General features: G+C 57.3%; 2 protein-coding genes across 6 annotated transcripts in view; one reads left to right on the top strand and one right to left on the bottom strand.

Annotated features, from left to right (window-relative positions):
- Positions 1–44: 44 nt before the first annotated feature.
- On the bottom strand, positions 45–20989 carry THRA (thyroid hormone receptor alpha). The gene is made up of 9 exons (XM_045985743.1): positions 20783–20989; positions 9862–10224; positions 7389–7456; positions 6684–6784; positions 4453–4600; positions 3602–3807; positions 2484–2630; positions 1626–1884; positions 45–1012 (listed from the first exon to the last, which is right to left on the bottom strand). The coding sequence occupies exons 2-9, from the start codon at positions 9912–9914 to the stop codon at positions 762–764; spliced, it is 1233 nt and encodes a 410-aa protein (XP_045841699.1). The 5' UTR covers positions 9915–10224; positions 20783–20989; the 3' UTR covers positions 45–761.
- Positions 20434–22719, top strand: part of MED24 (mediator complex subunit 24) — a 30512-nt gene continuing 28226 nt past the window's right edge. For 2 of the 5 annotated variants that reach the window (XM_045985737.1, XM_045985735.1), the window contains exon 1: positions 20434–20600. The gene's annotated coding sequence lies outside the window, so the exon portion shown is untranslated. The remainder of the gene's footprint in view (positions 20601–22719) is intronic. The other 3 variants (XM_045985739.1, XM_045985740.1, XM_045985741.1) reach the window with 3 other exon arrangements.

The raw sequence follows: 22719 nt of genomic DNA, 5'->3' as shown, positions 1-22719 counted from the left end.
GGCAGCCCTACCCTCGGGGACCTGGTATGGGGGGCAGTTCTCTCTGATTTGGGGGGGAGGAGGGGCAGCTCTCAAAGTGCTTAGGGGTGGGAGGGGGCCAGCCTTGGTTAATAACTTAATATCATCTCTCTCTCTCTCTATCAGTCGCTCACTCTTTTTTTTTTCTTTTTCTCTCTGTCTAGTTTTTCTTCATTTATCTTCTCCCCTTGCCTGGTTTCCAAAGTGCAGTTAGAATGACTAATTTTTAACCTCCAGTGGGGGAGGAGCCAAGCCAAGCCTTTCTTTGCACCCAGGCGTCTGGGGAAGCAGAGAGGCCCTTAGCCTGGAGGGGGAACCTCGGTCAAGGAACTGGGCAGGGGGGTGGGGGGGCTCTCTCTTGTGTGTGTGTAGGGGCTGAGTTGAGGGACATCTTCCCCCACCCCACATTCCTCCATCCCCTACGGTCAAGATGGCTTGTCCCCTCTTAGTTCTCCCTCCCTTCCCCTACCTTCTTAGAGGACGGGGTCCTGGGAACTGTAGGATACGGTCCCCCGGCCTCCCACACTGTCCTTTTCATAGCAAGTTCATGTATTTGCCCTGTCCCAGGGCTGGAGGTTCTGAGGAGGGATGGGCAGTGCGGGGGTGTGTGTGGGAGCTGAATCTATCCAAGGATGAGAGGAAGGAGAGAAGAGGGGTGGGGGGCCTCCCTCAGCCCCCAGCTCTGCCCCTTCTCTCCAGGCTCCTCCCCACCAGCTCCGCACACCCTCTGGCCGCCTGAGGCTTTAGACTTCCTGATCCTCAAAGACCTCCAGGAAGAGTGGGGGGAACAGTTCGGTGGGGCACTCGACTTTCATGTGGAGGAAGCGGCTGGCGTGGCAGGCCCCGATCATGCGGAGGTCAGTCACCTTCATCAGCAGCTTGGGCCAGAAGTGCGGAATGTTGTGTTTGCGGTGGTTGACGTAGTGCTCGAACGCCAGCAGGTACGCCTCCTGACTCTTCTCGATCTTGTCCACACACAGCAGGCCCGAGCGGTCTGCAGGAGAGGAGGCGCGTGAGGGTGAGCGAGCGAAGGGAGGCAGAGGCAGAGGGGCTCGGGCGGGGAAAGCAAGGGGAACACAGCGCAATGCAGGCACAGGAGCAAGGGCAGGGCAGGAGACTGGGGTGCTGGGGGTTTGGAGAGGTAAAGGGACTGAGAGGGGGAAGAGCGGGGGAAACCTGGAGACAGGGCACGACTAGGGGGGCAAAGAGAAGGTTTGGTGGGAAGAGAGGAAGAGGGGCTGAGAGAGGGGACGGAGGACAGAGGAGGGATGGGGGACAGAAGCTACCTGGCAGGTAGGGGAACAAAGGCAAATGTGGGCAACAGAGAGCAGATGGGGGGTGGTGAGAGAAAGAATGGGGTGAAGATGGGACAAGGAGCAGAGGGGGCATGGGGACGCAACAGATGGGCCTGGACATCAGAACCAAGGAGGGGATGGGTGACAGAGCAGGGGTTAGGGGGGGCAGAGAATGGGCCTGGTGACGGAGGTAAGCATGGAGGACAGAGAAAGACTGTAGGATTCAGGGAAGAGGAGAGTGACAGGCCCAGGGCCCAGCCAAGCTCTGGGCCCCTGGAAGCTTCTGAGCCCTCCCGGCCAGAAGGCAGGTACCTGTTGACATTAGCAGCACAGCCTGCAGCAGAGCCACTTCCGTATCATCCAGGTTAAAGGCAGAGAGTGACTTGCCCAGTTCAAAGATGGCGTCAGAGACCACGCCCAGGCCGCCATTCTTGAGCTGCTCCCGCTTGACGGCCATCTCCCCGCTCAGCGTCAGGGTGTCGCTCTCGGGGTCATAGCGGACAGCCGCCCGCAGGGACATGATCTCCATGCAGCACCCCTTCAGGAGGATGATCTGGTCTTCGCAAGGCAGCTGCGGAGCGGCAGGGCCACAGGAACACTCAGCATGCCCCCCACCCCCAGCATCTCTTGTTGAGTGTCCTCTGGGAGCTGTGAGGTCACCACTGGCCTCAGCCAGGACAGTGTACTCCAAACAGCTAACCCTGCTCTGGGCCACGGGCATGCCCCATGTCATTAAACCTCACAATTATGCCTCTGAGTTAGCTCCCATCATTATGTCCAGCCCCACTGCAGAGGGGGAAAGTGAGGTGTGCAGTTAGGTAGCATGGCCAAGGTCACAGCCAGGAGGACAGCCGGGGCCCAGAGTTAGTGCTCTTTGAAATGAGAACGTTCAAGCTGCTGGAGCCAGAGTGGCTATGTAGGTGTGGGGTGGGGAGAAGGGCAGGAAGGGGTTGGGGAGACTGGGCACTTGGAACCCCTTAGTTCCTTAGGCATTGGTCAGCCGTGTGTGTGTGCGCCCGTGTGCCGGATGTGTGTTCACTGTGTGTTGACCAGGAATTGTTCCCTGTCCAGGGAACCTCAGATGAGCATGTGCAGACACCGGGGGATCCAGGGAGCAGCCCCAGGTTCCCCTCCAGTGTGGCACCATGCCTCTTCCCATCTGCCACTCACCTCGGAGAACATGGGCAGTTTTTTGGCAAAGTCCACCACACGGGTGATGGCCGGGGTGATGATCTTGGTAAACTCGCTGAAGGCCTCTAGGTCCACCTTGTCTCCATCCGGCATGGAGACGATGGGTGACTGGCCGATGTCATCCGGCTGAAGGATGAGACAGGGGTCAGCTGGGGCTGCAGCCCCCTTTCAACCTCTCGCTGAGGCTCCCTGCCCACCAGGGGGAGCTCCAAGGCAGGTTGGGGAAGTGGGGCTACTAGTACTCTGGACGGCTGTGTCCTGGGCCTAAGGCTTCTCCTTCACCTTGGGGCAGAGAACAGATCAGAGCCAGAGCTCCAAGCTGGCTAATAATAACAATGATCATAACAGTAGTAGAAGTAATATCATAATAATAGAAGCTATGGTTATTGAATATTTAATAGCTAGGCACAAGGCGACTTGTTTTATATATCTCATTTAACCTTACGAGGAGGATGTTCTACTTACCACCATTTGACAGATGAGGAAACTGAGGCATAGGGCAGCTAAGTAATAAGCCCAATGTCACACAACTAGTAAGTGATAGAACCAGGATCAGAACCTAGGCAGTCTGACTCCTGACCATTATATACACACATGTGCTTGGTCTTGGAGCCTGTGCTCTTGCCAGTCTACTGTTCCACCCACTGGCACACTCCCCCAGGAAGCAGACACCAGTTCTCTGCCTTCACTTGCCATATACAACCAACCATCCATCTCTACCCCAGCTGACCATCCACTTAGCACTCAATTTTGCCTAACACAATGCCTGGCACCCATCAGGTGCCCCCAAGTGCTGTTACATAACTGTCCTCACCCTCTCCTCCCAGTCACTGTGGGCAGGAAAAAGAAGAGAGGTGGCCCCTGCTCTCTGGAAATTCAATGAGGAAGGCCCAGCTCTGTATTCCTGGAGCCTCCAGTCAGATGGAACAGGCAGCAACCCACACACAGGAGCATGATTCAGGATCGCCAAGTTGTAGAGAGCATTAGCTTCAGATCGGATTAAACTGAGAAGGCTTCCTGAAGGAGGCAAGGCTCTGAGCTCACTTTGCCTCCTGGGCACTTGACTGCTACCCTCCCTGAGGCCCCTCTCTCCTTACCAGGAATTTCCGCCTCTGCTTCCAGTGGCTGCCCTGGGCATTCGTGCTGCGATGGGCCTCTGTGGCAACATGGATCAGGTCCCACTCTTCAGGAGTGGGCTCTGGTCGCTGCTGCAGGGAGCGGATCATCTCCTCCTTCCGTCGCCGCTCCCGGTTCTGCTCGATCAGCTTGCGCTTGGCCACCCGCTTAGAGTCATCTAGAACCACTGTCAACGGCAAAGAGACACGATGCCCTTTGCATGGCACCCTCCACGGCCTGCACCGAAACCACTCTTCCCAATGTACAAGTTGGGAGACGGAAGGCCGGAAAGATTAAGTGACTTCCCAAATCACCTAGATGTTGGGGGGCACAACTTGTGCCCCTCAACTTCTGGATCAGGATAATCAGCTGGGACTATGTCAACTCCAATTTCAGCTGATCTGGATGACTATCACGTCCTGGGCTAAAGGGTGACGACAGCAGTGGTTACTAGAAGACCCTGCTACCCCCAATCCCTAGCAGATCCAAGTTGCCTTCTTTCACCCAGAAGTGAGGTACCTTCTCTTACAGTCAACAACACTGTGCTAGGCTGGGGTACTCAGGACTTCTTTCTGCCCAACAACTCTAAGGCCCTGGTGTGCAGAAGGGCAGGTGGGCACTGGGACCCATGTGTAGGGCTCCTAGAGGGATCTTCTGTTTCCTCTTCCCCTGGGGGTAAGGGCAGCAGGGACTAAATTCCACCATCCGCCTGACCTGGATTGTCACTCTGCCTTTCTAGGTGCGGGCCCTGAAGATCCCCTGGCAGGAAGCAGTCATACCCGCACTCTCCCACCCGCAGCCGCCTGGCTCAACCTGCCCCCCATCCCCTTACAGTCCATGGCCATGCCCACGGCGATGCACTTCTTGAAACGACACAGCTGGCACTGGTTGCGGGTGATCTTGTCGATGACACAGCAGCTGTCATATTTGCAGGAGTAGGTGGGATGGAGGTTCTTCTGGATTGTGCGGCGAAAGAAGCCCTGGGGTGGAGGGAGAGGGAGCATGGAGTGATCGGGACCTCCCCTTCTCTGACCGACCATGCAGTTCACTGGGGCGTAGGGGATGAGTGAGGGAAGCTGGCCTCCTCCTGATACCAGCAAGCCCAGGATCCCTTGGCTGGGCCAAAGGACCTTAGAAATATGTACCCTCAGCTCTTAGGCTGCAGAGGGGCAGGGGTGCATGGGTGGTGGTGGTGGCAGGAGTAAGATGAGGACCACAGTGCAGAGTCATGAGCCTGGGATGGTGTCAGGTGCTAGGACGCCTGAAGGAAGAGCAGCTCTGGAAGTCCAACAGATACCTCATTTTCCATCTTGCCAAACAACCCGGAAAATGAAACTACTCCTCCCTGAAACTGTCCTTATACATGCTGTCTGCTGCTCACACAGGTGGAATTCTTGAAACAGGGGGTGTAAAAAAAATTCAGGAAACGGCATTGTGTATGGATACTAGTAGCTTTAAAAGAAACTGTTTAAGTCTAGACATCGGGTTTCATCTTTGCTTTAAAGGAAAAACCTCAAGAATCAAGATGGCAGGGGCGCCTGGGTGGCTCAGTGGGTTAAAGCCTCTGCCTTCAGCTCAGGTATTGATCCCAGGGTCCTGGGATCGAGCCCCGCATCGGGCTCTCTGCTCAGCAGGGAGCCTGCTTCTCCCTCTCGCTGCCTGCCTCTCTGCCTACTTGCGATCTCTGTCAAATAAATAAATAAAATCTTTAAAAAAAAAAAGAATCAAGAGGGCAGGAACAATACCAAGAGCTAATACGTGCTGACCACTCACTATGGGGCACATATAAGCCTCTTTTTTTCTCTCTTTTGTTTTGGTGCATCATCACATTCGATGCTGTGTCAGCCCCTTGAGGTAGGAACCCATTTTGACACTAGGAATCTGAAGTTTGGAGAGATTAAGCGATCTGCACAAAGGGGCAGGAGAGCCAGAATGACCCGAGTGAGGTACAGGCCAAAGGTCCAAGCTCACTGATTCTACAGGGTATTGAAATCATTTAATGCACTTACGAAAAATACCAACTCCCGGGTTTCACTCTAGACCTGCAGCATCAGACTCTGGGGGGCGGAGCATTTCTGTCTTTCTGGGCTGCTCCTCTGGAACTCAGCTGTCGTGGAGAGTGAGGGCCCTTGTTCTATGTTACACCTGCTTGCACTGCCTCCAGGAACCCTGCTGTGGGACCCTAAATCCCTGGGGCTCTTGGTGAGGTTGATACTGAGAGAGAGAGGAACCTGAAGCCTTCACATATTTTTAAATACTTTTGTTTCTTGGAATGTCTTACATTTTCACGAGGTGATGATCCTGGAAAACCCTCGCAGGTTAAGATGAACAAAGTGAGACCTAATTAAGGCTCCCCAAGCCCGTGACCTTGTCCCATCTGCCCAGGGGCAGCTGGGCATCCTCTCCTGCTCTGGGCCCCACCATGCCCCCCCCCCCCCCCAAGCACTGGTTCTCCCTCTTCTAGGTGCAGGGGAAGCAACTGGGAACCTGTTTCAAGGCAGAGTCCACAAAGGCTTCACCACGAAAAGTTCTGAATGAGCAGGGTGGGAACGGGGCCCAAGGCTCAGCACCGAACTAGCACTGCCACTGGCCCCTGAACCACATTTTGAAAAACAATGCTTGTTTCTAGCGTGCCTTTCTCTCGTAGGCTGTGAGCAGCTAGAGGGCAGAGTGCATACTACATCCCTCACACCTGATACACCAAATGGATGGACGATAGCTGGGGTCTACTGAGAGTTTCTGATGTGCCTGGCATTGTTTTAAATACTCGATATGAATTAGCTCATTTTAATTCTCCCAACAGCTCTGTGAAGTAGGTAGCAAGATTATCCCCATTTTACAGATGAAGAAACTGAGGCCTGGAGAAATTAGGTATCTTATGTATGAGTGGCAGAGCAGAGACTGTGAATGAACAAATGGATGAAAGAGAGCAATGGTGGTGCAACAGGTGGGCTTCAGGTGACATGTTTAGAGGGCTGTCCTTGCCGGGTGTGGAGGGCCTTAAGGCGGGTGAGATGGGGGGCTTAGGTGGTGGGGGAGGGGCAGGAGCTGGCTGGTCCATACCTTGCAGCCCTCACAAGTGATGCAGCGGTAGTGATAACCGGTTGCCTTGTCCCCACACACGACACACTGCTCGTCTTTGTCCAGGTAACTAGGGATATACCCTGGGAGGGAGGAAGGGAGGCAGGCAGGCAGGCATGGCTTGGGCCCCCAGCAGAGAGGCTTCTACACTTTCTTCATCCCCCAGCTTTTCCTTCCTGGCCCATCCCCTAGCCCAGCCTCCTTGACGGGGTTTTGTGTCCAGGTAGAATCCTGGAGACAAGTCAGAGGTCACCTTGTCCATCCCCTTCCCTAAGAACATAGAGAATCCCAATTCTTCCAACTGCCCATTCAAGGATTTTCTCCTGCTGCATCTGAGGGGTGGGGAATGTAGGAGAAGGAGAAGAAAGTGTCAGCAGCTCATCTCAGGGGAATACAGTTCCTTGGCCCTTTAGCCCGGACCCCGATCTAGGGGCACGGGGCGGGGGTACCTCAGGCAAGGGGGTTAGCGGAGAAGGGAAGACGCCCTTCTTGACCTGATCCATCTTCAAAGGCTGGGGCATGCCCTTATCACCCCTCTCACCTCCAGACAAGTCCGTCCCAAGCCCTCTAGGAGGTTCTCCCCAAGGGACACAGGAGCTGCTGGTCCACGCCCAGGCCCCGAAAGATCCCAGGGCTGGTTTGATAGGATTGAGGGTGGGGAAGGAGGGAACACACAGCCAGGCTCACCTGACATGCTGGTTTTCAGGGAACATTGGCCGTTCTTTCTTTTTCGCTTTCCATCTGGTGACCTGGCACTGGATGGGGGCAAAGTGGGCAGAATCACAGAGCAGTCTTCGGGCAGCCCCCTTCTCATCCAATAGCTTTACATAATCCCCCAAGCCCGATTCCCTCCATCTTGTGTCCTCATCCTACCTCTACCCCTAGGTCAGCTGACAACACTGACGAGGGTCCAGCTATCTACAAGCTTTGGGGAAAGAGATAAAGGGCTTGGCTGGGACACAGGCATGTTCTAGGGCCCAAATGCGCACACACACACGCATGCATTTAAGAACCTTAAACACCCACAATCTACAACAAATCCACATGGTTAAGCCTTCAATACAGGACACTTAATGCAAAAAGAATCTTCAGGACATGCTTAGAGCTATAGAACCTTTAGAGCACACACAGATACCTAACATAAGACCAGTGCATGTGAAGAACCACACAGCCTTCAAAATAAACCTAAGCAGAGTAAATAAACACCAGAATCTATGTATCCATGAAACTCTCAGGGCATTCTCAAGTGCTTTACATGACCTCTAGATAGGCCATGCATTACACAACCCCCTGGACAGACTCCTACCAATACCACCTCTCCCCCCAGGAAACACGTTGCCTGATTTCCTGGTCATGAATAACCACAGTGATTGAAAACATAGAGTGCCGAGCCACTAGAGCCTGGAACCTGGAATATGAGAGTAAGAAGACATTGCCAGCGGCACCCTGTTCGTGGCCTCCACTTAGCAGAGCAACAAACCAGAGGTCCACCTGCACCTGGTGAGGCTGCACCTTGGCGTCAGAGCCAGGACAAGCCCTCTGAGCCCCTCCATGCAAGGTGTTAGCACCCCTCAGCCACTGCACATATATGTCACCAGCTTCTGCCCATACGTGTTACATAACCTCAGCACACACAGGTTACATAAGCCTCTACATGCGTGCACGGATTGTATAACCTCCCACACCCACCCTGCGTGTGCCATGTTGCAGGGCTCCGCCCCCTGGAGCCTGATGCGGCTCCCAACACACTGACACAGTGACCTTGGTCAGGGTCACAGTCCGGGACAAGTCTGCGCTGGGGGACCCTGGGGATTACCCCTGTCTGATTTCTACAACCGCTGGAGACTCAGCTCTCCCTCCTGCCACCAGCAGGAGTGGGTATGGGAGAACTCCAGGCCGTCTAGCCGCACCCCCCTCCACCTCCCGCTGAGCTGGCGGTTTTCAGCAGTGACGACTCACAGCCTCTGGGTGCAGTTCCAGGGACAGCCACAAGGTGGCGCAGGGATTTGGGGGAGGGGAGGATGATGGGGGAGGGCATGAAGCTCTGGGGGACCAGGAACCTGCATTCCCGCTTCTCTCTGAATTAGGAGCAGACTCGCCCAGACTCACAGAAGTCTGGGGGGCAAGAGGGGTACAGAAGGCTGCAAGTGAGAGCCATGCAGTGACAGGCCAGATCTTTTTCAGAGGCCCCTGGGTTTGGGGAGGCCTTTGAGGAGGATACCTGGGGTGCCCTACCCAAGTGCCAGCTTCATCCACTTCCTCCATCCCTCTGGGGACCTAGACTTGAGCCCCAAGGCTTTGCCTGGCCAAGCCTCTGACCTCTTGGCTCAAGATCTGGTCTCCAAGGCAATGGCCACACTCCTCCCCAGAGCATCCCCACCCCCACCCTCTCCCTGGCCATAGGCACAGGCTGTACCCAGCTCTTGGGGCTTCATGCCAACTGGGACAGAGCTCTGTGCCACTTGGGGCCGATGGGGGAAGCAGAGACCCTCTGGGCTCCTCAAGAGCCACGCAGCTCCCAGGTAACGCATCCCTAGTTGTGTGTGCAGGGCTGAGTCCTCCTCCACGTGTGAGTAAACCCTTCAGAGCTGGCATTCACTTCCACTTCCTGGGAGGAGCGCCATGGCAGTGCCTGCTCTTGCTCATGAACAAGGAAGAGCTTGTGGGGCTCCCAAAAGGTGCCGAATATAAGCATGGGCTGGGACCAACAGTCACGGGTGCGTGTGCCCTAAATGTCATGTCCCAGGCACCAGGGCTTCTGGACCACACACTGGTCTGGTAGGCAGAGGGGGAAAACGGCAAGACTGCCTGCTTTCCACATGCTCAGGTGAGGGGGGCTGAGGGACGCTGGGAGGGCATGCCTGGTTTCCCAGCACTGTCAAGAGACGAGCCACGTGCCTGCCGCCTGTAATTGGTCTTTGTCACCTCCCCCCTCCGAAACGGACATCTCTCAATCCAAGTGCCTAATTCCCTGCCACATGTGGCCATGACCTCATCTCCTGGGCAAAGGTAGGCGGTAGGCTTGCTGGTTTCATACCCATCCCTCCAGAGGTGCCCAAAAGGCCCAAGCTCAGCTCTCATTTGCCCAGCCAGGTGATGAGCCAAGTGATGGGCACGTCATGCCCAGGAATTTGCACAACCCGGCTGCCGGACCCATTACCTGTTCTCCTCTGGGTCTGACCCACACTCCACCTTGCTTGGCTTCTGTTCCATTCACTTCAATTCCATCCAGGATGCCCTCCAGCACGCCAAGAGACTGGGGTGGGCACAACGGCCCCCCCGGCACACCCACAGGCCACCCACCCCCTGCCACCCAGGTCCTAGGGCACGGCACCCATGGTGCCCGCCTCAGCACTTGGCCTTTCACACCATGCCCTGTGCCCCAAGGGGGGCGGGCGGTGAGAGCAGCCAGGGAGTGGCAGGTGGTAGGGCTGAGGGCAAGGTGGATCCGAGGCGGGATTGGGGGGGGGGGGTGTCTCGGACTGGGAGAGTAGCTTTAGAGTCTTGTCCTGTCCAGAAGTCCCTGCAAAGACAGGAGAGAGGTGGGGATAAGGCAGCGCCGTGGTGGGAGTGCACAGATAGGATTCCTTTGGTGGCAATAGTTTGGGTTCTTGGGGGCTTCTAACAAGATGGTGGCGGGCATGGAGGGCAAGCATGGAGAGGGGATTAGCACAACCTGTCAGATCAACAGGTGCAGCAGGCAAGACTGGAGCCCCCGGGGCGCCTGAGTGGCTCAGTGGGTTAAGCCGCTGCCTTTGGCTCAGGTCATGATCTCAGGGTCCTGAGATCAAGCCCCGCATCGGGCTCTCTGCTCAGCAGGGAGCCTGCTTCCCTCTCTCTCTCTCTCTGCCTGCCTCTCTATCTACTTGTGATCTCTCTCTGTCAAATAAATAAATAAAATATTTAAAAAAAAAAAAAAAAAAAAAGACTGGAGCCCCCAACCTGGAAAGGTCTGGAGGAAAAGAATGAGGAAATCATGTACCAGGTCATGAATGTCAACCCTGACATTCAGTCAAGGGTCTGGCCCTTGATAAGTGTCCATTAATCGTTGGCTGTTTTCACTAGCCCTCTAGCAGAGTTTTTGTAAGACGTTTTGGTATTATAGGGCAAGAGGGGACCCAAGATGAGCAGTTTCCAGCACACACGTGAGGGGTACCTGAGAAGGAAGGGTGGGGCTTGGGGGCGGCACGCAGGGCTCCAGAATGCCCACCTGAGTGCCTTCATGGAGACAGGGGCTAGAAACAGTGGGGAGCCGGCCTCCCCCTGCTGCTGACCAGATTATGACTCCCCAGTCCCAGCCCTTCTCCCCACCCCTGGCGGAGGAGGGAGGACTCCAGAACTTCCTGTATAAGGTCCCAAATCACACTTCCCAGTCTGAGGGCCAGACTTCCCAGTTGGTTTGGCTGGGCTGCCGCCCACCGGGACAGCAAGGGAAAGGGAGAAGGAAACTACCATGACACCTGAATGAGTAACTGAAGCGGGCATCAGAACCCCAGAGATGAAGATCCAGGCTCCGACAGCTGAGTCGCTCATTTCCATTCACACAGCTAGCAAGCTGGTGGCTCAGGGAGTAGACCCTCATGGCCTGTCTCGGAGGCCAGTCTCGGCCCCCTCGCTGCTGTCCAGGATAGGGTCAGCCCCGGCCCACCCTCCCCTCCCCGCTGCCCCTCTGACCACAGGCTACAGACTGGCGGCGTACGGCTGGCACACACTGGCAGGTGTGGGCCTGGGAGAGGGGGACAAAGGGTGATGTTCCCCACACACAGTCTCCATCACGTGACTGCTGTACCAGAGACCTTGCCCCTGGGGCCCCCCCGCCCCACCCCCAGGAACTGATAAGGAGCCAGGGTGGGAGCAGAGACAGAGATAAGTCAGGTCATTGGGCAGGGCAGGGCAACAGGACAGGGCCTCTGCACCCAGGCGAGCCCCCACCATGAGGAACCTGGCGGGAGTGCAGGAAGGCGGCTCGCGCGGTGCCCCTGCTACCCCTTTAGACCAGGACTGGGCACCGGGGGCTGGACAAGAGACTGGGGTAGGTGGGGGGGCAACGAGCGGGGAGCCTTAGCCCAGGGAGCCGTCAAGAAAGTAGGTCAAGTTTTTCTTGGCTTGTGAAGAAATTCCTGTTATAAATTTATAATGGCGTAGCCAGCCCTAAGGGGTGGAGGTAGGGGGAGGAGAGGGAGTGGGTGGGGATGCCCAGGGACTGGGCACTGGGGCCTGCCGCACTTAGCCAGGGCACTGAGGGGTAGGGGCCAGGGAAGTCGTGGGGGCTGGGCTGGACAATCGAGGGCTATTTTCTGTTGCCTCTGTTTCCCTGTCTATCTGCGCCCAGAGAGGCTTCCTTTAGTCTGTCTGTCTGCATCTGAATGTCTCTGTCTCTCTGGGTCTGGGTGTCTCCCTGTCTCCCCCCGGAGGCTGTGCCTCGGTGCTTGGCACACCCTGGCCGCGGTGCTGCCCCCGCCTGTCTCCTGCCCACCTGGCACACTGCCACCACTTGTTTACAGAAGCTGGAAAAATCCACTCGCCAGCCGGAGGCCCAAGTGCCCCCAGGGATGGGAGGAGGCGAGCACAGGAGTGGGCATGCTGAGAGAGGGGCAGCCCTGGGGAGTGGGCCCTGGGGGCAGGCAAAGAGGGCCAGGGTACATGGGCACCGGTATGAGCCACTGGGGGCCGGGCCAGGCAGGGCACACCAGCAGCAGCCACATGGCCAGGGCAGCTCCTGCCCCAGGGCCATTGCCCTAGAGGACCCCCTCCTCCTGCACCCTGCCGCTGCCAGTTGCTACAGGGCACACCTGGGGGAGCGCCAACCTAAGCCACCATGTTTATTTTCCCTTCCCCCTCCCCGGCCCAGCCTTAACTCCAAATGTGTCTGGGCACTGCCAAAGGCTTGCACATGCCTGCTGGGGGGAGGGGCGCACTCCCTCTCTGCTCCACCTCTGTGCCCAGCTGAATGGTGCCCCGGTGCCCATTGGTGCAACCAGGCCATCCTGACCCCTGGCAATGGGCAGAGGAGCCAGGTGCTGCCCTCGTGCTCGGGGCACCCTCACGTGGCACTAAGCAAGAGCCTGGAGACCCCTGCGGACCTTTGGTCTCTAGGCCTATACCTGGGCCTCTGAGGCCACACAGAGCAAGTGGAAGGCCCAGCACCCAGGGAGGTGTAGATCCTGTGAGCCTATGTTAGGGGTGGGCAGGAGAAGGGCAGTGGGGGAGGGGGGAAGGTGAGGTAGGGATGCCCACCCCAAAGGGCCGCCTTTCTGCCCACTTCCTGGAGTCCAGCTTACTTCCCCATGCTCCCTTCTGGTGCATGCCAGAAGGGGTGCAGGCTCAGCCTGAAGGTGGAGAGGTGGAGCTACGGGGTTCTGAGACTAGACTGGACAGCGGGATGGCAAAACCCACCTGTCGGGTGGGCTGGCCACCCACTCCCTCTTTGTCAGATAAGAGCTGTTGGGTGGCAGAATGGGCAAGGTGCCCACAGAGGGAGAAGCATTTCATTAAGCTTAAGTGCTTCTGCGACTGGGCGGGGGGAGGACAGAGACAAGAAGCCAATGCGGCATCCGTGGGCACTATGCCAGGTTCCCACTGCTAGACTGCCCCACTCCGCTGTCCTGCAGGCCCAAGGGGACTTTCTGCCCCCAGAATCTAGCCCCAAATTCTACACACACTACTCTGAGTGTCTGCTCTTGGCTTTTGGCCCCATCTGTCTGGGGCCCCTGGACCTTGTCCTTAATGCTCTAAAGAAAGCTCAGCCCTCCTCCTTGCCAACCACAGAGGAAAAGACGTACACTTATAGAGGGGGCCCAAGAAAAGTGGAGAAAGAGGAGGAGGAGGAGAGGGGCAAAGGGGATGGTGGAGGAAGAGGGGGAGAAAGATGAGGAGGGGCAAGAACAAAGAGATGGGCAGGGATGGGGGGGTAGAGCTGGGATGACAATGAAGTAGAGGGAAAGGCAGCCAGGAGATGGGGGATGGGGGACAGAAGGGGTGAGGTAGGGAGGAGAGACAAATGAAGGAGAGGGGAGACAAAGAGAGAAAGGTAACAAAGAAAGATGGGTGGGGGGTGCTTCACGCCCCGCCTAAGTCCCACCCCATGGAGGCTGGGGGAGGGGGAGCAGAAATGGTTTCCACGGTGACAGCTGGTTCTTGGTGGCCTGGCATGTGGGCTATTAATAGTGCTGTGGGTAGGTTCACGCCTCCCTTTCCCCTTCCCCTTTGCTTGATGCTAGGCTGGGGGGGGGATATCCCCCCCCATAACCTGGCTTTAGGGCCCTGGCTCCACACCACGGGCACCAACAAGGGTGATGCTGGGGGGCCCAGGTGTACACTGTAGCCCAAATACACACAGGGGCACACACATGCAAACAGGCATCTGTGTGCACACTGGCGCCAGGGCCCACGCGTGCTCCCACGGGTGGCTGCAAACACCAACAGCCCCTGGGAGCCTGGTGAGAGTGAAGCCTACAGCACAATACCGGCCTCGAGGGGTAGGTCCCCTGCTCTGGGCCAGGACCTCCTTCTCCTTTCCCAGGCCACCCCATTCTATTCTCAGGTAGGGACTGAGTAGGACGGCCCCACCCAACTCACTGTTATCCCGGTGCCAGGAAAGAAGGGAGTGAAGGTGGGAAGGAAGGTACTATTTGGCAGGTATGAGATGGCAGAGGAATACACAGACGCAGCACCAGCTTGGCAAGCAGGAGGGAGAAGAGGGAGACAGCACTTCTTGGTGGGGCCCCCAGTGAGATGGGATTCTGGAGCTTAAGGGCAGTGACCCTTAGGTCTGATCTCCTGGCTCACCAAGGGGCCTTGGAGGCTAGAGGATGGGAGATGGGGGTGGGGGATATGACATGGGGGCGAATGGTTACTTAAACAAAAGATCCTCTCCCCCCAAAGAATATAACAGGAAACTCTCCCCTGCAGATCAGAGACAGAAAGACATAAACAGCAGCCTTGACTTGGGCCAGATGCCCAGTATTAACATCAAAGACTGGAAAGACTGTGCATCCCACCCACCCCCCCCCAACCCCATAACCTTAACCACCTGCTGCTCTCCTCTCCCTCTTCCCATCCCAGGCCAGCTCGTCACCATCAAGGTGGGTGTCCAGGTCCAAAGGTCAGCTCCATCCCCCACGCCCACGCTCAAGAGCTCAGCCCCTTCCCTGCCAACCCACAGAACTTCTTGCTTCTGCCCCAGTTCCCCTCAGGAACGAAAGCAGGAGATCCAAGTAGCCAAGAAGGCAGCTAGGAGCACCCCCAAGCTGGGCATGGCCCATTTTCCCCACCCTCCCCCCTGCAGCCAGCCCGGGTAGGGTAATCGGAGCTGGGAGCTAGGGCAGCTGAACGCTGGAGGCATGAATGTCACGGGGCCAAGGCACTCGCTGCAGATGGCACCATGGGCACAGGGCTTGGGGTCCTCCCTTCCCTGCTCCCTTCTTCCCAGGAGACCAGAGAGAGGAGTTGTCTGCAAGCCCTGGGGAGCATCGCGGAGGAGGGAAGGGAATGGTAGAGGCAAAAAGAAAGGCAGGGATGTTTCTCCCAGGCACCCCAGGGACGCGGGAGTTAGCCCCCACCCAAGCCGAACTGGCAGAGGCAGAGAGAGGGGGCGGGGAGAGGGAGAGAGAGGGAGGGAGAGTGGACGAGGGAGAGAGGGAGGGAGGGAGTGGGAGGGAGGAAGGGAGAGGGGGAGAGAGACGGCGCGCGAGTGCTGGAGAAGAGGGAGAGGGGGAGGGAGGGAATGGGGAGAGAGAGATTGAAAATTGTGTGTGTGAGAGAGAGAGAGAGTACGTGTGCGCGCGCGCGGAAGAGACAGCAGGAGAGGGCGAGAGAGAGAGAGCGCGAGGGAGAGTGAGCGAGCGCGCGCGCGCGCGCTCCAGCAAGTAAATGCAGCTGAGTCTCGGCACACACACGGACACGTGCAGACACACACACTCACTCCGCATGCGCAGAGCCGCTGGCTCCCGGTGCCAGGTTCCAGCAGATATTCAGAGCCCTCCTCAGCCCACACATGTATAAAACACGCACACATGGATGCGCGCACAACACACCCACTCACTGATGTGTACAAAAATGCCGATAGCCACCAATAGCCGATAGCCTTGCTCCGCGTTCCCTATCCCCCGCCCACGCTCCTGGGTAAAAGAGAAAATGAAACAGCTCAGAAACAGACTCTGGGAGTCAAGCTCTTGTCTTTTCCTTAGAAGAGGAAGACAGGAGGAAGAAGGGGAGGTGGGCTGGGGCTGCTCTTTGCCACTGCTGGGGGTGAGGCTGTGCCTTTGCCCCTAACCTTTAACCCCAGCCCCTAGTTCCCAGACTTAGGGCTCATCCTCAAAGTAGGGGAGCAACCATAGCATTTCCTGGGCACCAGAAAGTTCCACCTTGCTTTCCTTGTCTACCCAGAGGACTTCTGACCCCTCCCTCTGGACCACCTCATACAAAGGCATACAAGGAGGTCCCCTTTGTTACCCCAACCTTGGCCTGCCAGGGAGAAGAGCAGACAACTCCGAATGCCTGAAAATCATGTTGCAACCCACCCCCCACCCCACACCGGGCATCAGCACACACCAGCCCCAGATGCCTCTGAGAGAGATTGGGAACAGTCTCTGGTTCCAGGGGGTCATGTGGATCCCCACCCTGGAGCATGCCAGGCCCTGGAAGAACAGGAGGATCCACAGGCATTGCTTATCACGCCTGGCCACGACCCGGATTGAACACACGTGTCAGGCCACATTATGTTATTTACTCTCAACTTAGAGTGAGGTGGGCATCACTGTCTCCAGATGAGGAAAACCCAGGCCAAAATCAGCAACCAGTGAATGGCAAAAACCCAGTCTCCAGCTCCCAGCCAGTGCTCTTTCCACTATAGGCATGCTTGCCTCCCTCCCCAAGAGGCACAATTCCCCTTTGCAACCGTGAGAACTTGAGTTAAAACTAGCTTCCCACTCCCGAGGCTCCCCAGTGGCCCACCACAGGCCATCCCTCCACTGTTCTTGCTGCACCTTGAAGGGGAGAGGCTGAAGAAAAGGGATTTGGGGGAGAGAGGAGTTTTACCACCAGACTCACAGGGTTAGAGAGGCCACCCAGGAGAGACCCTGGCCCTCAAGGTGCCACACCCACCCATTGGTCCTTACTCAGTGCCCTTCATACCACCACTCCCCCTCAGTGCAGGGATGGGGAATTTGTTATCTATCGCCCAGGACTAGGTCCTGGGTGACCGACTGATGGTAGGCGTCTGGGATGCTGGGTCCCTGGCAGACAAGTAGGGTGCTGTACTCTACACGGCAAGAGGCAGGAGGGTTCCAGGTTGCAAACACTTGTAGGGAGAGGGATGTGACAGGAAGGGTGAGGAGGCTGGAGATTAGGGACCCACTGTCTTCCCCAACCCCCATCCCATTCCTGGGACATCTGGAGATCCAATTCTCTGCCCAGCTTCTCCAAGAAATCCAGGGGACCCCAGGCCCACAGGCTTCCTCCGTGTAACAGCTAACATTCGGTGCTTCTTATGCAGGAAGCAGTTGTAAAAGCAGCTTATATATTCTAACTCCTCTAATCCTCAAAAAACTGAATGAGATATTCTCATCCTCAATTTACTGATAAGGCAAGGGAGAGGTTCAATCGATGGCCCAGTGTTATACAAGCAGCAAGTGGTAGAGCTGGGATTCAAACCCAGGCACGGCAGCTCAAAAAAAAACAAAAAAACAAAAAAAAAAACCCCTCTTAACTGTGAGAGTGTATTATCTGCTAAAAGAACCATACCTTGTTCTTTGACCCAGCTATGTCTCCCCTGTGAATGAGCCCCAATTTCCCCTCTGTAGCAGCCTATGTATTATCTAGGGTAGAATCAGTACCAAATGCCTCCTCATCCAAACAAGTCACGGCTAGCCGGGAGCATGAGAAATGCTGGATGGCCCCCTGGGCTCTGGGCCCCCTGCCCCACTACCTTCTGCTCAAATTCCCACTCTGGGCTGGAGCCTACACTCAGGAGACAGGGCCTCACTCAACCTCCCACATAATCTGGGCAGCTGTACCTCTAGAACCCAGCTCTGGAGGCTTGGGCAGAGGGCACAGCTGTTGGGCATCACTGAGGTGGACCTCAGCTGCCAGGGGTGTGGAGAAAGGCCATTGTGAGTTCTGCCGCTGACCCTGCTCAGTGGCGCCCTGCCAACTCCCGCTATTGCCCATGGGGGCGACTATTTTCCAGTGGGTCAGCGCGGTGGGGAGGCTCCTTGCGGGCTTGCTTAGGAGCTAGCTGGCTGTAGCCCCCAGACCCAGGGCTTCTACCCAGCTGGGGTGCCACCCCAAGAGGTCAGCATGAGCAGTTGCCTGAGCCCCCCCAGTCCCTTCCCCGTTCTCGGCCCCCAAAACTTGCTGCTGCAGCTGAGCGGATGTCCTGAGCAGCCAGCTGAGCCCCCCACCCCTCCCACCCCAACCTCTTGTTGACCCCAGAGGCAGGGCAGGCAGACCAAGGGGCGGGGTGTGAGTATTAACAACTGGAAAAGTATGAAGCTCATCACTGCCAGTTCCCAGCTCTGAGAAAGGAGGCTGTGGCAGAGACTGGAGACAAGAGCAGGGGTAGACAGGGGCAGCGGCCCGGGGGAAGAGTTCCAGACTGTCAGAGAAACGAGGAGAGAGACAATCAGACACAGCAAGACAGAGCAAAAGGGAGACAGCGTTAGAGAGAAATTCCAAGTCAAAAATACACATCACTCACCCAGACACTCACCAGCATACGGCCTCCTAAGGAAGGCTTCCAAGTTTAGACAGGAGGGCAGAGGTGGGAAAAGGGGCCAGACTCATGGTGGGAGGCAGGCACTCCTCTGGGAGGGGGCAAGTCAATGGCCCCCGGGAAAGGCAAAGGACCCACAGGAGCACCTAGATCCTGCGTCTGCTTTCAAGGTGTCTAGAGGGGCCCCTCCCTAGGAGCTGGCTCTCCCCAACTCCCCACCCCCACCCCCCAGCAGCTAGGATAATCTCAGCTGCTGGAAGTCACTGGACATTGCTTCAGCCCCATGACTCGGCCCTCTGGAACCCCCCTGCCCCTGCTCTCTTTGCTCTTGTTTCTCTGTCCCTCAAAAAAAAAAAAAAAAAAAAAGAAAGAAAAAAAAAAGAAAAAGAAGGCTGAGCCTAGAGGAAGACAGGAGGAAGCTTGAGAGAAAAAAATCTACAACTGTGTGTGCATCTAGGGGTGTGCCTGAATGTATAGCCACAGTGTGCACATCTAGGGATGTCTGGACACAGTTGTTGGTGTGGACCTGTGACTGCATGGACCTGAGCCTTGTGAATGCCTTCTGTACCTGAGTCCCTGGGACTGTGTGCAAATGAGTACACCTGTGTCTGGAATTCCCAGTCAATCAATTAACATTTACAGGGCACTTCCTGTGCTAGGCTCTGGGTGGGATCCAGAGCTCTTGGAGTGATTCTCCCAGGTCTCAAGGAGCTCACCATCAAGGAGGGGGGCAGGGGATGACAAGCCGATAGAGCCTGAGAGACTGAGAATATCATGAAGGCATGTTTTGCACCACTATGCACTAAAGTCTTTTCACGGAGATGAATTTGATTTTCCTCGGAGTAGAGGTTTTGTTGTACACAGAACCTTGGAGATCCATAGTATGAGTCCAGGAAAATACTTGTTGCTAAGTTGTGTATACATGTGTTGATGTGTAACTGCATTTGCGTTTGACGGAGTGACAGTCACTGTCAAGGCAGGCAATGATGCCTGTGTGACTGGGCTCATGCTAGCACGTGTGTGCCTGTGAGTGACAGAGTCTTTTGTAATGTGCGACTGTGTGCAATTGCTCTGTGTTCATGCATGCGTTCGATAGTGACTTTTCCTGTGTGGGTAACAGCGACTCCTCCTTGCCCGTGCCTGACAGCATCTCCGTGTGACCCTGTGCGTGGGTATGTGCATGGATTGGTCTCCTTGCTCTTGGTCTCCCGTGGGTGTGTCCCACCCCTTTGAGCTCCCCCTGTGCAGCAGCAGCCTGCCTCTTCCCTTGTCCCCATGTGGGTGTGTCCAACAGCTCCTGTCCTTGAGTCTGCCTGGGTGTCCCTGGGTGTGCATGGATGTGGCTGTATGTGTGGGAATATCTCTGTCTGCATGTCACATTTTGCTTCCCCTCCCTCATCGGGGACAACAGCCCCCTTCATCTCTTCCCCTTCCTGGGGCCAGAGCCAGCATTGAGGGGCAGGCTCCTATCCCACCAGCTTTCCTTCTGCGACCTCCACCCCTGTAAATGGTGGCCCTCTCCATTGGCCTTATCATCCCTGCCCCCCACCGCAGGCCTTTCTTTCACACCGGACAAGGGAGGGCCCCAGGCACTGAAGGGGCACCAGAGACACGTTGCAAACGGAGGGAAACAAGGGGGGGGCACACCATACAGGTCCCTTCCTCCCTCTCTTCCCCAACCGCACCAGCTTGCAACTCTCTCGATCATCTAGGGACCCTCACATACACTCACACACACTCCCTCCCCTCCAAGACGCGTTTTTTGCAATTAGGAGTGTTGCAACCAGAGAACCATGCTCAACTGGGGAGGCGGGTAGAATGGTGGGGGGACACTTCCCTCTCCACGGGCCAGTGCAAGCCCACCCCCCCCCACCCCCCTCATACAACCCTCCGCAGCTGGAGGCGGCTTTGCAAAGGCCACTCGGCCTCGGCCTCTGCCTCTGCCTCTGCCTCTGCCTCGGAGGCTAGGGGTGGGGGGTGGGGGGGGCAGGCCTCCGGCGCACCGTAAACAAACCGCGGCGGGCGGGGAAGCTCCGGCGGCCGGCTGCGGGGCCGGGCCCGGGAGTGCGCAGCAGACGAGCCGGACAGAGGCCGGGCGGGCCCTCGAGGGGGAGGCCCGGACGCCATCTCTGCCGGCGAACCCCGGGGCCCACCGACCTCCTAGCAACACCTCCCTTCCTCAGGGCGTAAGTTGCGAGCTCCCGGACTGTGACAGGGTGACCGGGGAGCCGGGAAAAGCAGAGGCTGGCAGCGGGTACCCCCGGGCGCCCCCCAGCCCGCCAGGGAGCTGGACCTAGAGCCCCACGGCTTTGCATAATCAATCGCGATGCATTTGCATATTAATGCCCCCTCGCTCCCTCCCCCTTACCTCGGCGTGGCGCGCTGGACAGGGCTGGGCAGCGACGCGGGGTCTCAGCGCCCCGTGCCGGGGGCGTCCATGGGGGGCCGGTGGGGCCCGGGCCGCCCGCCTCCAGCGCCCGGGTGTGAGTGCGAGTGAGCGCGGGGGGGGGGGGCGGGGGGCGAGTGTGGCGGCCCCGCGGCTCCTCCGGCAGAGGCGGCGGCCGCTCTTGGCTCCTCCCTCCCCCGCCCCGCTCCGGCTGGGGCTCGGGCTCGGCGCGCCCGGCCGGCTCGCGGCTGCTCCCTGCAGGCCGCCTTGCCGCCGCCGCCGCCGGCCCCCGCCCCTCGCCCCCCGCCCCCCGCCGCGCCCCGGGACCCCCGCCAGCCGCCCGGCCGCCCCTCGGCCGCCGCTGCCCCCGCCCCGCTCTCCCGCCCCACTCCAGGCGCCGCCGGCAGGAGGGGTGCTCTGTGACATATTTTTTAAAAGATAGCTTTGGCTTGCTGGAAGAATTGGAGGTTTTTGGGTTTGCACCATGGGGATGGAGAAGGGAGTATCAACGGGCCGTCTGTGCCTTGTAAGTCGGCGAGAAAGTCTAATTACCAAACCCTAAGGAGCTTTAGCGTTTGTTTCCGAGTTCGGGGCCCTTCTTCGCCAGTAACTCACTGTGTGACCTTGAGCAAATCACCACCGGACAGAGCTTCCCCAACCTTAAAATGTGAGGGTGGGCAAGTGACCTCTGGGGTCCTTTTTACCTCAATCATCCCACGTTTTTAATCCCTTTGGAAGGTTTACTCCCCTTACCTCCCTTCCCCTCTCATTTCTAACATTATTACCTGATCCACTGCCTCTCTTTCAAATGTCACCCTCTTCCAATGTAGGCTTTCTAGTCACTCGCACCAGTTATTTCCTCAACAATCTGTTCCCTTTGGAGAGCTGGGGAGGGGGCAAAGCTTGCTCCTACTGCCTCACCTCTCACTTTGCAGTGGTAATACTTCCTCCTGTGCTTGCCCCCACCAAAATCCAAATGGTACTGGGGCCAGTCTCTGGAGGAGGGCAGGCTGCATAAAAATGGATCTCCTTCCCCAAAGGAGAGGCCCTGCCAGCCCCACCCCCCATGTGCACACACACACACACACACACACACACACACACACCTGCATTCATGGACATAAAACCATCTCAGTGACGCCAGAGCCCCTTTCATCTCGGGATCTCCCAGCGCCAGGCAGAACCCTAATTACCCCAGCACCCCCCTGGCCCCGCCGGTTCCCCCACTGTCATTAGCCCAGTTTTACCAGCGGGGGCCACAGCCTTTCCTTGGCTCCCAGGGCGGGGCCGTCTCCAAAGTCTGCTCTTGGGGTGGTGTGTGTGTGTGTGTGTGTTAAGGGGAACTGCTCTACCAATTGCCTGGTTTATCTGGGCAGAATCACTTGCTATGTGTGGGGTTCTAAGTCTGTCTGAGTAGGGCTGCCCTTGCTCATGTCCTCATCTCTGTTGGAGACACTTCTCTTGGGGTGGGGGTGGGGTGGGTGGAGCACTATCGGGGTCTGCAACGCACAGGGGAGGGGAAGGTGCCTCTCCTGGGACCCCCTGGGAATCATGGGGATAACAAGTGTGGCTGGGATGAAACCTGCGGGCTGCAGAGTGGGTGGTGATGAGGGGTATGCAGTGGGAGAAGGGAGCCTGCAGTGCGCAGTGGCAGCTGCACTGGGGATTTGAGGCTACCGTGCACAGAGTCAGCATGCATTCAGTGAACCTGTGGGTTCAGCCTGGGCTTGCAGTGGACATGCAACAGCGGCAGTGTGGGGCGGAAGGCTGCATCGTGGAGAGTCAGGGCAGTGTGCAGTGCGAGGTGCCCTGAGGCTGGCTGTCTGCCAGTCAATGCTATGTCTCCGTGCTCATGTTTGTCTGATACCCCGGGGGAGCAAGGCTGTGATGGGCAGTGCTTAGGGTGCGTGCTCTACCTT

Source organism: Meles meles, chromosome 18 (genome assembly GCF_922984935.1).
Source record: "Meles meles chromosome 18, mMelMel3.1 paternal haplotype, whole genome shotgun sequence".
NCBI lineage: Eukaryota > Metazoa > Chordata > Mammalia > Carnivora > Mustelidae > Meles > Meles meles.
Note: the sequence above shows the minus strand (reverse complement) of the source record. Positions and strands in the feature narration are given on the sequence as shown.